This window comes from Podarcis cretensis (genome assembly GCF_951804945.1).
Source record: "Podarcis cretensis genome assembly, chromosome: 3".
NCBI lineage: Eukaryota > Metazoa > Chordata > Lepidosauria > Squamata > Lacertidae > Podarcis > Podarcis cretensis.
In genome coordinates this window covers 25760794-25777975 of record NC_137172.1, presented here as the reverse complement: position 1 = coordinate 25777975, position 17182 = coordinate 25760794, and the positions used below count along the sequence as shown (strand labels likewise).

The window sequence follows — 17182 nt, the reverse complement described above, 5'->3', positions numbered from 1 at the left end:
AAATGCAAATAGCATCAACCGGGCATGTTCATCAATATCAGGATTGTAGCAGGCAGAGTAGCCTATCCTGAATAATCACAATGGCTTCCAGGAGTCCTGAAAATTGAAGGGATTTAACACATTGCTTCTGTGGTCCTGAGGAAACTTCCACCTCTGAAGGTGCTCCCTGCATTAAAAGGAGACCCATCAGTGGTGCAAATGAAAATAGCAATGTCAGAGGAAGTACCTTCCTCAAGACCACAGCACACAAAGGGTTAAGTTCCCCTTCCCTCCAGTTGCAATCCCAATAATAATCACACACCCTTGATTGATGCCATTTGCCTCTTTAAAATATTGGGATGACTCTCGGGATCACTTCAAATTCGAAGATTCTATGATTCTATGAAACTGATGAACACAGGCTTCACGTGAAAAATAGATACTGCTCTCACCACAAAGAAACCCTCCAGATTCCATGTGGTCGCTTTCAATTTATTATCTTTTGAAGAATAAGAAGAAAGGCCCTTGGATGGTTAAGTCCAGTCAAGGGGACTATGGGGTGTGGCGCTCATCTCGCTTTCAGGCCGAGGGAGCCAGCGTTTGTCCACAGACAGCTTTCCACTGTGATGTAGTGGTTAAGAGCGATAGACTCGTAATCTGGTGAACCGGGTTCGCATCTCCGCTCCTCCACATGCAGCTGCTGGGTGACCTTGGGCTGGTCACACTTCTTTGAAGTCTCTCAGCCCCACTCACCTCACAGAGTGTTTGTTGTGGGGGAGGAAGGGAAAGGAGATTATTAGCACTTTGAGACTCCTTAGGGCAGTGATAAAGCGGGATATCAAATCCAAACTCTTCTTCTTCTTCTTCTTCCTCTTTCCAGGTCATGTGACCAGCATGACTAAACTGCATCTGGCGTAATGAGACACCATGACAACTGCCAGAATGCACAGAAATGCCATTTACCTTCCCGCCGGAGTGGTACCTATTTATCTACTTGCACTGCTGTGCTTTCGAACTGGTAGGTTGGCAGGAGCTGGGCCACAGCAATGGAAGCTCACCCCATCACGTGGATTTGAACAGCCGACTTTCTGATCAGCAAGCCCAAGAGGCTCAGTGGTTTAGACCACAGAGCACCCAGTCCCATCTCGTAAAAGAGCTAGTTTTAACATATGCATTTTCAGTCCTCCAAAAATAAGAGATTAAGCAGAAATCTGAACCATTACAAAAGTATACAACCCTCCTTAATCCTCAATTGCCTCACAGATTGGGGGTTTTTTGTATTTATTTATTTATTTATTTACTTACTTACTTACTTACTTACTTACTTACTTACTTACTTATGATGTTATCTATCTCCACTGCCTTCAAGTTTACATTGCATTACATTCTTTTCATACTAGATGAGGCTGAGCAGTCTCCCACTTCATCCTGCCTAAAGAATGTTCCATATATTTCAAACCTCCCCGGAATCCAGGGGCACCAACTATAGGGGGCAGAAGGGGCTTCAGCCCCCTCAATATTTATGGGCAGGGGGCCAAGCCCCCCCCCAATATTAAGGGGGCCAACATCCCCCACCACCAACAGGTGAGGGCTTGCCTGCCAGGTGGGGTAGGAGGTGTGGAGGGCGATTTTCACCCTCTGCACCCCCCACTGCCAATGGGCGAGTGCTGGCCTGCCAGGTGGGGAGGGATAGGTCACATGACGCCAGGCCCCCTCAATGTGGGGGGCAAGTTGGCACCCCTGCCAGAATCTCAGTAAGAATCACATTTAGTGTTAGGGACCACCTGAGCTAGATCCAGGGCTCACTGACTCTGTGTACAGGTGCAAGTCCTCACGATTAACTGAATGCCGGCATAGACAAAATATGGGTCACCTGACATCTTTGTGACATCAGGTAATTGACAGGTGGGTGGCTCTGCCCAAATGTCAAACTTTGCCCATGGGGATGAGATGATGAGGAAGGAAAGGATCCAGAACACCAACTAGATCCAGTTCCTTACACCTGGTCTATATAAAGAGCTTTGTGTGAGTTGAGCATGACCAACCACAGCATTCCTTGTTCTGTTCTGCTATTTGCAGTTTGAGGCTCAGGGAAAGCCTGGGCAGAAAGGTAAGCATTCACAGTTGTGCATTCCTACCGCATTTAATTAACATTAGACTTGTTTTAGAATGCACTACTTTCCCTTCCCCTTTCTTTCTTTCTTTCTTTCTTTCTTAGCGCCAGAAAGCAAACCAAAAAAAATAAGCTTAAGCTTACATTATCAAATGATCACCTGACTGAAAAAGTTTTGTGATTCACCATCAATTTCAAAAACCCACCATATGACTATGCATCTCATTTCCAATCACCTGGTCAAGATTAACTTGCGATTATCGAGATCTGACACCGATTGCATTAAACGAACTTGGCGGCAATCGATTTCACAACGCCGCTTGTTCCATGTCGTATCAATTTCTTCTTTATTGTATTGGGCCCAGATGTGTGGAACTCACAAGAGCACGGGTTCCCTATATTTGGTCTCTTAATTTACCGGTAAAAGAATAAGGCTGAATATGTTCCACCAGTTATTAATTTTCTGTCATTTAAACATGAAATGTGCCGGCAACTAGACCTTATTTCGCTTACTGAATGGTATCCTTATTTGAACATTAATCATCAGTTCTGAATTTCCATGAACTACTAATAAAGCTGTAGAGAAAAACACGTCTCTTTGTGTGGGCAACGTTCTAGGACTTGTTATTCCTGCCTGAGGTGCAAGATGAACTGAAGCTTCCTCAGCGTATGTATGTCACAGTGTTGGTAGAGTTGCCAGTAAAACCCTCCAAACCAGCAAATTCTCTCCTTTCGGGTATTTTCAAAAGGATTAGCGTAAGGAGCTATTTCAAAAAACACAGCGTCCCCATGCCATTTGTGACTGTTTCGCCTGCCAGCACCCAAGACCAAGCTGGCCAAAATGGATATAACACACTGGCAGGGGGAGAGCAGGTTTGGGCCAAAGTTATTATCAAATGGCTGTAAGCCACAGTTCCATACTGCTCCAATCTGCACATGGCGCAAGAAAGGCCAGCTTTCCCCAAGGTAGCCCCACGGACTAAGAAAGCTCCATGGGCCTACCACAGCTTCAAATCATTCATTTATTATTATTTAAGTCATCGCTTCCCACCTAAATATCTTGAAGCAGAATGAAATTCAACAGTAAAATGTTAATATAACATATATGTGTGTGAGAGAGGGCAGCCAATAGATCTCAAGCCATCGGTGAATTATGGACAGATTGAGCGAATGAGACCAACAGTGGGTCTAATGGTCAAGAGGGCAGTTTCTGCACTTGCTGTAGAGGGATGTGAGGGGCAGATGGGGCTTGTCAACCTGGGAAGGTAGCCCATCTAGGAGAAGGGAAACTCTGATCCTAAGACGGTTGGATGGCGCCTTCTATGCCTCCTTCCAGCAGGTCTTGCAGCCAAGCTGGTGCCAAACATATTGCTTTGCCAATAATAATAATAATAATAATAATAATAATAATAATAATAATTTATTATTTATACCCCGCCCATCTGGCTGGGCTTCCCCAGCCACTCTGGGCGGCTTCCAACAAAACATTAAAATACAATAATTCACCAGATATTAAAAGCTTCCCTAAACAGGGCTGCCTTCAGATGTCTTCTAAAAGTCTGGTAATTGTTGTTCTCTTTGACATCTGGTGGGAGGGTGTTCCCTTTGGACCACATCTGCAAGGCTGCACCCTGGGAGGTCACTTCAGTGGTGCAGCAGTTTGGCCTTGGAGGCACAACCCCATGTTTCTTGAGACAGATGGATGCCATCAACAACAGTATGTGTGTGTGTGTGTCTACATGTATGTATGATATGTATTAAAATATACATAATCCTAAATAAATTCAACAACAGCCAATGAACATTGTCAGGTCTAGACACAATATCTAAAATGGGCTAATAACCAAGCTGGGGAAAGCCTGAGCAAACAGGCTTTGTTTTTAACAGCCTTTGGAAGCACCTGTACATTAAAATCAAAATAAGAGTCCTGCTGGATCAGGCCAAAGGACATTTGCTGAACTTTTGGTGCTTACAGGCTGCCTGTAGGCATCTGGTTGGCCACTGCGAGAACAGGATCTTGCCTGCAGGGAGCCTGCAAGCAGCAGAAACCTTAAACAGAAGCACTCCTCTTAGGAGGAACAATACATTGCAGATCTCACTGGTTTACTGCATAAAACCAATAGACAGACACTAACCTAAGGTCCAGTAGGTCACTGCTTCCAGATGTGAAGGACTGCTGCAGATGGCATGTATATACATAAAATGAATCATCGACTCTGCCAGCCACCACCAAAGCAAAATACGAACGGAGCCCCTGATGAAAACCCAGAGGTTGAACTTCAAACTGCAGGTTTCTTGTTTATTCATCTGTATTAGAAATAATAACGACAACGATGATGATGATAATGAATGGTGATGATAACAATACTGTACAGAAAAGATGGGACATTTAGGCTGCAATCCTATATACACACATACCTGGCAGTATGTCCTACTGAACTCAGTGGGCCTTACTTCTGAGCAAAGTATTCTACTCCCGAAACGGTTTGAAAACCAAGGTGTGGCTTCTGATTGGCTGCAGGAGATTCCTGCACTCAATCGAAAGCCACGGAAGCTGCATTGGACATTCAGCTTCCAAAAAACATTCACAAACCAGAACACTCACTTCCGGGTTTGCAGCATTCGGGAGCGATTTGTTCGGGAGCTAAGCCATTTGACTACCAAGGTACCACTGCATATGTATTTGAAGTGTAATATTAAGGCCATTATTGAAGTGTGGAGTACTTAAAAACCTGAGACGTGTGGATAGCACTTCTGTAAATAAATGGGCAAAAAGACCAGACTTTCCCAACCTGGTGCCCTTCTGATGCTTTGAACTACAACTTCCATCAGCCCCTGCTGTAGTATAAAGTACCTGGAGAACACCAGGTTGGGTGTAGACCAAACGTGGGGAACCTAGATGTTTCAAACTACAACTCCCAGCAGCCCCACCAAGCATGCCAATGGTTGGAAGTGTAGTTCAGCAACAACTGGAAGGTTAAAGGTTCCCCACACCTGATATAAATCATGGTGTGTGATGGGGGACTCACACGTGGCATTTTGCTGTTTGTACCCATATAATTATGACACACTGTGGGCTCTACTTCGTGTAACCAATTTCCAAACAGAATAAGCAGGAATCCATCACATTTCAAGTGCTTCTGACATGCTCCTGATCCTAAAACATAAATACTTCAAAGTAAACCAATTTCAACTGAATTTTCCTATGGCCCTTTCTTGTGTGAAGTCTACTGCAGGAATACAATTTTTAAAGTCCCTTTTCCAGTGCTTTGTTTAGAAAAAGAAGTGCCAGAACTCACTACGAACGCATCCTTTGTTCTCTTATAATGGCAATGGTGCCCAACTGAGAGAAGCTGGAACTGATTTCCTGTGAGTTCCGACTGAAAAGAAGCCCTTCCCTTTCCTGATCTTGCACACTAGGTTTCCTCAGAGAATCCAATCATATACCGAAGGAGGACCAACCAAGATATTTGTCTAACATTATCAAATCCCCACTTTAAACTCTCAATGTTTTTTTATAAGTGCCTCATCGACTCACACTAACTCTGGATCACGTATGTCAACCAACGCACTTGTTCTGTTAGTGAAAGGATTTCTGTTTCCACACCTTGTGCCCTACTCCACAGAGTTGGGGGAAGCCCTGGATCAGGTTCAGGGGGGCTATGGGGAGAGGAGAAGTTCTCTGGCATGGCACAAAGTCACTGCACTGACTGAATGAGTGTGCTCTCTTTACACTGTCAGATTTTGTAGCATTTTGTTCATTAAATGGTTTAAATGGAGTAAGTCTATCAGGATTCCCACGCTTCACCCTTTATGACGATCTTTGTGTAGTAGTTATGAGTCTGGTTGCGTGGATATGACTTTATTAAAAAAAAACAAAAACCTGACCACATTTTTATTCCTTAGTAAATTACTAACACATAACAAAAGCTTAAAAGATTTCGGCTTTCATCCCCCTTCACTTTTATCCATCTCGCTAATGTCTGCTCACATCATGCAGAGATGACTCACTTCTCTGAGCATCATGCTTAATCATTCTGCAAAGTTCCCTTCAACCCATAATGGCCGGTAGAATTCATCCCCCCACGCCCAAAAGGCATGTGGGATTAGAATAGTCTCAACATCTAGTCTTTATCACCTGTTGGGATAATTGTTTCTGAGAAAGCATTTTGTTCCCTGACCTCTCAGGAAAGAGATTCTGAATGAATAAAGGCAATTAACCGAAGAGAAATGTGCTTATTTCCCTTTACACTCAGGATTTGCATTCAGGATTTCAAGCAGGAATAATTAAAATGTTGTTTTGAAATATTGAATTTGGAAAAAGGTGCCTTTATAGGAAGATATTCAGGCAACCCAATAAAGCAGGAAAATGATTCATTCAGATGTATACTCATGTGTTAACTCATTTTTTGTTCAATGTGTGAATAACACTTTCTATATTATATTATATTATATTAATTATAATTTAGCACGCCCTCAGTTAACACTGGCCAGCTTACACAAAATATTTTAAAAACACAGTAATAATTAACACCCCCCCCCAAAAAAAAAACCCACCTTCCTTGCATAGAGGCAGCATAAAATAATTTTCAGCCCAGATGTAGGACACAGTTAGAACACCTGGGTTAACGGAAAAAAGCATTTGAAAGGCCTTAATTTGTCTTAACTGGTTTTAACAGATTGGCTTCTCAGGGGTTTGACAGACTGCAAAATGTTTCTCATAGGGATGCTTTCAAGTTAGTAGGGCCTTAACACTAAGAGCTATGGTGGCTAACATTTTCCTTTTTCTGTGTGATTGAGTAATGGTTATTAGTTTCTCCTCAACTATGAGACCTAACTTTTAATGCAGTGTGCATCTCTCGCTCTCTCTTCACAGATTTATGGAAGGTACATACTCTTTTAAGGAAGCATTACATGCAGAACAGAAGTATAAAACATAAATGGAGTTGCCGGAATAGTTCAGAAGTACCTAACTGATATATATCTACACAGTGGATTTAGCCCAGGCATAGGCAAACTCGGCCCTCCAGATGTTTTGAGACTACAACTCCCATCATCCCTGACCACTGGTCCTGTTAGCTACGGATGATGGGAGTTGTAGTCCCAAAACATCTGGAGGCCCGAGTTTGCCTATGAATGATTCAGCCTAAATCTCAAATCATCTGAAATTCTGCTATTCATCTCAAAGTTTCCAAGGTCTTTCAGGTTTCCTGGTTTTCTTTCTTGCCTTTGGGAAAAAAATCCAAAATGTCCCTCATCCAAAGATATCAGGGGTGGGAACAATAATGAAAAGCCATAGAAGCAAAATGTAGCCCACCATAAAAGCATAAAAACCAAAAGACAAGGGAAAATCAAAGAAATGTGGCCCTTTTAAAATGCCTGAGCAAACAAGGAAGTCTTACAGCACAATCCAAGCCTAACATCTGTTGTTTGGATTCAACGGATTTTGGGCTTCCTCAGCTGAGCCAGGGATCAGCCATAGCTATTCTCTACAGCAGTGATGGCCAAACTTGGCCTTCCAGCTGTTTTGGGACTACAACTCCCATCATCCCTAGCTAACAGGACCAGTGGTCAGGGATGATGGGAATTGTAGTCTCAAAACATCTGGAGGGCCGAGTTTGGCCATCACTGCTCTACAGCATCAAATGTTGCTACACTGGCATAACTCTTTCACCTCAGCTCAACTGGCACAATTTACGCCAGCTTCCTACAGTTAGGACTGTTCTGTAACCAGGCATTGAAAAGATAGTAATGTTGACACCCACTGAGCTTCTCTAGAAAGGGCAATTGTAAGTTGTGGCACCACCACAGAAAAGCTCCTCTCCTATATGCAAGCATTAACACACTCCAGAAAGTGACAACACCTGTAGAAGGCCCTCAGAGTGATTCTGAATACAGGGGGGAAATGCTATAAATAAGTCAGAAATTAAATTGTTGTAACAAAATGTTTAAAAAGCTATGTATAAATCGCTTAGAATTTTTTTGTTTGCTCTCTGGCACCATCTAGTGTTGCATGTTTATAATGAATTCAAAACAGTTTTTGACTAATGTAGCTGAGTTAAGATTCTTAATTCACAGATAAAATGATATAGGAAGAGGCATTCTTCCCAGTGTTTGGGTCTCAAGCCATTTAAGGCTTGAAAGTTAAGCATCTTCACAGTGAATTGGGCTGTGCAGTGAATATGACGCCACCTTCTCGCATCTCCCTTTTGCAGGAAATTCTGGACTATAATTATGAGACAACATGGATATTCAGAACCTAACGAAATAGATTATTTCATGATAAAGCACATCAGTCCAGGTAGTCGATTTTTGTGGTCCTTCTCTACCACAACAGCTGTAAATCCTTATCATCTTTCATGCAATAATCCATAAACAACCTTGGAAGTTAATGCAATTTTCTGGAAGCTTCCCATACCACTAACACAGCCCCCTAAAACTGCAAAATAAATTCTAGAACATCGCCCATGCTTAATATTCAACACATAATTCTGCTTAATTAAAAAGAAACTAAGATAATGCTGTTCAGCTAAAGAAAATGAAATCACATTTGCTCATCTTTCAGCTTTGGGTAAGGCCTCTTAAATGTTTACTTAATTATAGATTATTAGGCTATTGTGAAGAAACCCGAAAGAAAGAATTTGACTTTGTATTATTTATGATGATTAATTGATAATTTTCATTGCTCATTTATATTACAGATCTTTAAATCATGTTAAATGTATATTTGTACATTAAAACGTGGTGGTGGTGTGTGTGTGTGTGTGTGTGTGTGTGTGTGTGTATTGCTTTTCTCCCAAGTTAGATTCAAGGCAGCTTCTAACATTTAAAAATAACATAATAAAATACAAAATAATAAAAAGAAACTAGTTAAAAACAGCAACTAAATTACATAGAATTATAGAATCACAGAACCATAGAGTTGAAAGTGACCCTTGTCCAACCCCCTGCAAAGCAGAGGTCTCAACGAGATCATACATTACAGATGTGTTAGAATTCCTGCTCCATGATTGCAGTCATGGGATTGTTGACTTTCACATGACGGTGTATGTTTTGACTCCACAGAGTGGGAAGTGACGGAGACAGGATGTTTGTGTTCCTGTGTTCCGTGAAGTGGGACTATTGTCCTTTGTTATTTGTTTCTTTGCTGTCTGATGCTAGAGAGATGGAGCCATGTTGCAGTGCTCCATGTATGTTTATATGTAAATAAAGTAGATTAGCCAAAATGCTGAGTTGCTGAGGTCTGTTACACAACTGCACAAACTCTGCGGATCCCTAAGTGTGCTGGTGTCGGTTGGCATCGGTCGCTGTGATGTTTGGGCAGAAGAAAGCTTATGAAGATCCCAAATGATCGACCAGAAGGGAAGGAACATGCCAGTTGGGCATGTGTCTCTGCCAGGGTCCTACTCGAGTGTAGGATGAACTCCTGACAAGATGACCATCCAACCTCTGCTCAAAAACCTCCAAGTAAGGAGAGTCCACTACCTCTTGTGTCTGTTCCACTGTTGAAAAGCTCTTAAGGTCAGAAAGTACTTCCTGGTGTTCAGTCAGAATCTCCTTTCTTGAAGATATTGATACGGGCCCTACACTCCAGAGCAGAAGCAAACAAGCTAGCTCCATCTTCCATGTCACAATCCTTTAGATAGTTGAAGACTGCTTTCATATCTCCTCTCAGCCTCCAGGTTGTTGTTGTTGTTGTTTAGTCGTTTAGTCGTGTCCGACTCTTCGTGACCCCATGGACCAGAGCACGCCAGGCCCTCCTGTCTTCCACTGCCTCCCGCAGTTTGGTCAAACTCATGCTGGTAGCTTCGAGAACACTGTCCAACTATCTCGTCCTCTGTCGTCCCCTTCTCCTTGTGCCCTCCATCTTTCCCAACATCAGGGTCTTTTCCAGGGAGTCTTCTCTTCTCATGAGGTGGCCAAAGTATTGGAGCCTCAGCTTCACCATCTGTCCTTCCAGTGAGCACTCAGGGCTGATTTCCTTAAGAATGGAGAGGTTTGATCTTCTTGCAGTCCATGGGAATCGCCAGTGTCACCTCCAGCACCATAATTCAAAAGCATCAATTCTTTGGCGATCAGCCTTCTTTATGGTCCAGCCTCCAGGTTAAACATACCCAACTCCATTAATCCCTCCCACCAGATGTCAAAGAGAAAAACAATCACTTTTAGAAGACATCTGAAGACAGCCCTGTTTAGGGAAGCTTTTACTGTTTGATGGATTACTGTACAGTGGTACCTCAGGTTAAGTACCTAATTTGTTCCGGAGGTCCGTTCTTAACCTGAAATTGTTCTTAACTTGAGACACCACTTTAGCGAATGGGGCCTCCCGCTGCCACTGCGCCGCTGCCGCGCGATTTCTGTTCTCATCCTGAAGCAAAGTTACTATTTCTGGGTTAGCAGAGTCTGTAACCTGAAGCGTCTGTAACTCGAGGTACCACTGTATTTCAATATTTTGTTGGAAGCCACCCAGAGTCTCTGGGGAAGCACAGCAGGATGGGCGGGGTATAAATAATAAATTATTATTATTATTCATTGTTCCACATAAGATTTTCCAGAACCAGCAATTAAAATACAGTTTGGCCAGTGATCAGTGTCAACAACTTTTCTAAGATTTGGGTTCAACAAAACAGGGGTCTTCTTATACATGGGGGCATCTGTCAGCTAGCCAGCTGCATGCGTTGCTGCACTTAGCAGAGAAACACTCCCGGCAGCCAGCCATAAATTCCTTTCTTTATTTCCTTCTGACAAGATTACATGCAGAATAAACAAAGCGACCCGTCTCTCATGACGCGTTGCTCTAACTACTTTCTCTTTTCCCTCTCCCTAGAGACCAACAGAGCCAACGGCTCAGTCCCTTCCGTTTCCCCCTGTGACGTGGATCCCCCTCTCTCTGAAGCACCCCTTCCTCTCCCCAGACTCACTATCCTCTTCTCTGTCTTCTGAGGAGGACTCAGTACTGAGCAGTGGAGATTGTTCCCTGTATCCTCTAATTCTTTCCTCCCTTGCTGCCTGCAGTTCCCTGACAGCATCTTATACACGAAAAAATACAGTAAGTTTCCCACATTCCCCGTTGACAATCAGGCAGGAAGGCTTATGCACCAAGGGCACAGAGTCCACAAAGGAGCCTTTCTGGAAGACCAAGTCAGCCTCCAGCACAGCCAAGTCATTCACCTGGCAAAACTCAGCAGCAGCTTCCTCAAGACTGTCAGTGATCTATGATTCTGATTATTTAGTAAGAAACTGTAAACACAGCAGATATTAGACTATAATGTCCAACATGTCACTTGTATAATATGTTTGTTTGCCTGAATGTTTGTTATATAAAAATTAAGCATTTACTTTCATTCATGCCAGGACACCTAGAATGCCCACATATATTTTAGTTGGGGTGTGTGTGTGTGTGTGTGTGTGTGTGTGTCATGGTTTATACTTCTGAAGTAAATTAAGTATTTGCGGGGAAATAGGGGGGAAAAATCCTCAGTTGTTAAGGGTAAGGGAACGAGGAAACACCTCATTCAGCTAACTTCCCATTTCTTTATTTTATTCTTTCCCCTTTCTTTCCTTGCTCTGTTCATCGCTGGGAAATGATTACACAGATGATTGGCTTATTCTCCATAAAGAATGGAAGATTACTTAATAACTCTTATTACATCTTTCAGGGAGCTTGCCGGATGCTTTCACTATTCTGACTCATCTTTAATGACATCTCACTAGCAGCGAATACTTTGAAGAAACTACCATTCTTCAGAGTGCTTGGTGGGGGAGACTGGAAATTTCTGGGCTGCTGCCAATTCAGTTGTGATGCATGCCAATCAGACTTCTATAGGCATGTTGACACATCTGCTTCCTGTTCGAGCACCAAATCATAAAATAAAATATTCATTTAGGCACATCAGCAGAGATCTATCGAGGCCGTAGAGTGTTTCCTTTTAGTGGGAACCGGGTATCGACATTCCTTCAGCAGCTTTGAAAATCTTTAGTTTGGAGGTAATTTTCCTTTCGTTTTATGGAACTGGTAGAAAGGGGCTTACAGCAGCTGATGTTCCTGCTATAGACTTGCCGATACAGCAGATGCAAATTCAAGATGAAATGGAATCTCACTAATGCAAGCACACAGGTCTCTACCTTCTCTCATTTATTTCCTGAGCTGCCGGTTCTTTATTCTATATTGCAGAGATGGAAACCTCAGGCCTGGGGGACCAAATGAAGGTCTCGCTCTCGCTCTCTGGTCCTCAGGCCTCTTCCTAGGCTACACACCCTTTAGAGACACATCCCTCAGCAGCCCTTGTCTTTCACCCTCTTGGAGTGCTTTTGCCTGGCTGGAATACTACTAATAATAATAATTTATTATTTGTACCCCTCCCATCTGGCTGGGTTTCCCCAGCCACTCTGGGCGGCTTCCAACAAAGATTAAAAATACATCAAAATGTTACACATTAAAAACTTCCCTGAACAGGGCTGCCTTCAGATGTTTTCTAAATGTCAGGTAGTTGTTTATATCTTTGACATCTGATGGGGGGTGGTGTTCCACAAGGCGGGCACCACTACCAAGAAGGCCCTCTGCCTGGTTCCCTGTAGCTTTGCTTCTCGCAGTGAGGGAACCGCCAGAAGGCCCTCAGAGCTGGACCTCGGTGTCCAGGCTGAGCAATGGGGGTGGAGACACTCCTTCAGGTATACTGGGCCAAGGCCGTTTAGGGCTTTAAAGGTAAACACCAACACTTTGAATTGTGCTTGGAAATGTACTGGGAGCCAATGTAGGTCTTTCAAGACCGATGTTATATGGTCTCGGCAGCAACTCCCAGTCACCAGTCTAGCTGAACTCTGTGTCACTGAACTCTAATGCTTCCTGTTGGCTTGGATGGAGTATAGAGAGACTGAAGAATCTAGGCTACCATAGAATGGTAACACTGGCATTCATTGCTCCCCACAATGGAACCTGAATGGCAAGTGAGCCACAGAACGTTGCCCAGAAGGTATTATGGCCTGTTGACTCATGTGGTCTACTAAGACAAGAGTTTTCTTTTAATTGCTTAATATATAGAAATTTAACTGTCCCCAAATTTAATCCTCAGTATCTCCAGGCAGGGCTGAGGAAAGCTTTGTCTGAAATCCTCTGCACAAACAGCCTATTTGCAACACCTGTTAGCATCTAATAACAACAAATATTATCAGTGAAGCACATAAATTTTAATGCACCTTCCCCCAAAATTCAAGTTTTGTCTACACCTGTTGCAGAAACAGGACTGCCAGGCTGTGTCCCACTCTCCCCAGCTTCCATCCTGTAGAGAGCACTGTCATGTAAAATTATGTAAATACGCCAATGCTTAAAACATTTAACCACTTAAAATCTCATCAGCGAGAATTTTGAAGTAAGGAAACATGCATTTTTAAGGAGATAATGAGAACAGGAGTTCAGCATGATCTGAAAAGAGCTTTCTGGCTTTGCTTCCCAAAAGGCTAAAAAATCCTTATGATTAAATGACAATCTCTTTCAAGGCATGCAAGAAAATCTTATCACCTCCTATTTGGAACACACGCAACCAGCTCCCACGACACCTCCGACACGTCCCCAAAATTCAAAGCTATATTCCATCAAAATTGGCCTAGATCTGATGGCCAAGAAAAGAGGTAAGCTTTCCTGGATCTGATGGCCCATTCTAAAAATCAACGTGATGAATTCTCACAGTTGAACTAACTTAGTCATTTGCAACCTGCACACTTGGGGAGGAATTCACCATTGCACGGTGCAAGATTTTCAGTTTGCCAAACAGAAAAATCCGCCTCCCCCCCCAGGGGGGGGGGTTCTCTCAACCCTCCCAAGCCAATTTCAGGGGGTGCACAGAGGGAAGAGAGAAAGTCCCATTGCATAAGCAGAAGCCCTTACATGGAGCTTCCTCTGACCAGACACATTAGGTGAATCCTGCCCTTAGGGGTTGGGGACCTGACATTTTGCCTGTAGACTTTTCCTAATTATAGAGCTGGACGGGATCTTGTAGGTCACCCAATCCACCCCCTGCTCAGTGCAGGGAATCAAGAGCTACAGCAGGGATAGGGAACCCTTTTGACCGGGCAGGGCAGATCGTTATCTCCCCTCCCCCCATCCCACAGGCCAACTCTGACAAGTGGGTGGGGCTCATCAATCATCCCGTGCCATGAGGGGTCTGCTTCATGACAGAGAATGTGCTGGTGAACTGAACTAAATAAATAAATAAATGTGAATTGAATACAGTTGTACCTCGGGTTAAGAACTTAATTCGTTCTGGAGGTCCATTCTTAACCTGAAACTGTTCTTAACCTGAGGTACCACTTTAGCTAATGGGGCCTCCCACTGCTGCTGCGCCGCCAGCAAGCAATTTCTGTTCTCCTCCTGAGGTAAAGTTCTTAACCCAAGGTACTATTTCTGGGTTAACAGTGTCTGTAACCTGAAGCGTCTGTAACCCGAGGTACCACTGTATAAGGAATGACATGTGAATTAGAGAAAAATATGTAATACCAAGCCGCAATGGGAGGAAGAAGCAAAGCATCTAATACGAAGAGCAGAAAGTCAACTTTTTTTAGAAAATTGTATTAAATTTGATGTAGTTTGACACTGATTTGTTAAAATTTTTGAAAACTAATAAATATTTATTGGGGGGGCAGTGCTGGAGAAGCAGCACCTAGCAGGAACAAACTCTTCACTCATCAGCTGAGGAGCAGAGGGTTCAATCCTGCTCTCTGCAGGGGTCACCCACAGTTGACTGGCAGGTGCAAGGGATGTTGAGGAAATGGCCCCCTGGGCCAAACCTCCACCCCGTGGGTCATCCACATCCAGCCCCCTGCTCCATGCATGTAAGGTGTACAACCATCCGTTTTACATGCAGAAGGTCCTAGGTTCAATGCTGGCGTCTCTGGGTAGAGTTAGTAAAGATTCCCTGTCTGAAATCCTGGAGAGCTGCTGTCCATCATTTCGAACAATAATGAGCTAGATGGACCAACAGCCTGACTCGGCATAAGGCAGCTTCCTATGTTCCTAACCCAGGACAAGAGCATCTCCAACAGATTGCTGTCCAATCTGTTCTTGAGAACTTGCAGTGAGGGGGCAGCCACCAACCCTCTAGATAGATGGTTCCTTTGTCAAACTGCTCTTACGATTAAAACATTTCTCCTAATACTCAACTGAAATTTCTGCTGTAGCTCTGAAGCCCATTAGATGTAGTCCTGCAGCAGTAAACAAGTCTTTGTCCTCTTTCCATGTGACATCCCTTCCACGCCACTCGCCATCTTTGCTGCCACCTCTCAAAATTTGAAAACCCTTCACCTAAGTCCCAGAACAGAGTCTATGCAGTGCCACACTAAAACAAACACCCTGGCTCTAGCTGCTGAGGAACCACCGATGATCACTCTGTTGAGTATTTCTTCCCAACCGGCTGTTAATCAACACTTAAGCAGTTAGTTAACCAGGTTATCCTGGAGAGCTTTGTCAATGCTTTGCTGAAATCAAGATGAATTGCATCCACCGTATTCCCACAACCCATTAAGCTAGTAAAGTGGGGGGGGGGAATAGATGAGTCTGGATTTATTCTTGTGGCTGCCTTCAGCTCTTTTTGTGCCTTGATTTTGCAAAGACAATTTTGAATCACAGGATTCTTTGATCCAGCCAGCAGGCCCTGCCAGTGGCTACACTGGTCTGAGGCCATGCCAAAGCTCCTACTTGCATGGATCCAGTGTCAGTGTGTTTAGCATGCCACAAAAGCAACACAACTCCCAAGAGGCTGGGCATCACATAAGTGGTAAGATCAATATGGTGTCAGAAAACCATGTGGCCAGAGGCCTTCTGGTGAGTCCTGACTGGCATAGGCATGAGAGAAAGCTATGGCAACAAAGCAGGTACATATGTTGTTATGAAGTAGGGTTTCGCCAAAATTTGGTCCCCAGCTATTGCTGGACTACAACTCCCTGTCAACACGCAGAGGGCTGGGAGGCCAGCTGGCTAGCCCCAGCTGGGCCATCTCCTTCCAGTCGTCCCGCTGTGAAGACCATCGGCCTCTGCTCTGACGTAAATCAGCGACCCGGGCTTCAAAGCCAGGGCACGCTATCAGCAGATCGAACTGTGCACACAGAATAGGTGTGAGGCTTGTGAAAACATACTACAACTACAGATTTAATAATCATAAATCAGGACAAAGAAACATGTCCTCTCTCTCTCTCTCTCTCTCTCTCTCTCTTTGTCTTCTCAGAGAGAACAAGAAAAACAAAAACTATACACACAATGGACGTTCCCAGCAAGCTGTGCTGAAATATGAACAGACATGTGACACACAACAGTTCCACACGTCAGCTCCTTAAGGTGGAATGGAAATCTCACAACACTCCCATCATCCCTAGCTAGCAGGACCAGTAGTCAGGGATGATGGGAATTGTAGTCCAAAAAGAGTTGGAGACCCAAGTCTGGGAAACCTTGTTATAAAGGGACTTAAGAACCAGCAGCTATGAGCAGTACAGAAATCACTATTCTGCCAGGATCAAATTATTATTATTATTATTATTATCATCACCATTATATCAATCACCTTCTAAACCACTGTCTCAAGGCCATTTGCATATAAGATACTAAAAAGTGCTGTCACCTGTTTATAAAATCCATCGAAGGTAATAATGGGTCCGTTGTGAAAGACAGGATAATAGAACACATAAGCCAGCATCCAAAGGAATGGGTGATGAGCCATTTCAGCAGACCTGTACGAGCAGTACTCTAGACCAAAGCTTGTGTAATAGAGGCAGCGGACAGTCAGGGTGAAAAGAAGCAAGTAGTATTCACTTTCACTGGCATACCAGCCTCTCTGTAGAATAAAAGCAGATCAAAAATTATGTGAAATATCACCCACACATATAAGGAGATCAAGAACATTGCGGATTCAATGCCACACAACCACAAACTAATCATTTTTACAATACGCAATGTTTATATAACTTTGGCTCTAGTGCTGTGTATTAGGTACCACTATCTAAAATGCTACTTTGCTACTTTATTGAATATACCAAAGATGGTACCATCTTTGGAGGGCCCTAGGTGCCTGGGCACCCAAAAAATTTTGACTCTGGGTGCCCACC

At 43.5% G+C, this 17182-nt stretch overlaps 1 protein-coding gene and 1 long non-coding RNA gene across 4 annotated transcripts in view; one reads left to right on the top strand and one right to left on the bottom strand.

The window, feature by feature from the left end:
- The window catches only part of LOC307212094, a 317636-nt gene that overhangs the window by 145306 nt on the left and 155148 nt on the right, over positions 1 to 17182 (top strand). The window lies entirely within an intron of this gene.
- HHAT (hedgehog acyltransferase) overlaps positions 1 to 17182 on the bottom strand; it is a 187175-nt gene that overhangs the window by 144886 nt on the left and 25107 nt on the right. For all 3 annotated transcript variants that reach the window (XM_079968801.1, XM_079968803.1, XM_079968802.1), the window contains exons 6-7: positions 16699 to 16911; positions 4228 to 4399 (exon numbers count right to left, since the gene is read on the bottom strand). In XM_079968801.1, the coding sequence (XP_079824927.1) occupies positions 4228 to 4399; positions 16699 to 16911 (385 nt within the window). The remainder of the gene's footprint in view (positions 1 to 4227; positions 4400 to 16698; positions 16912 to 17182) is intronic.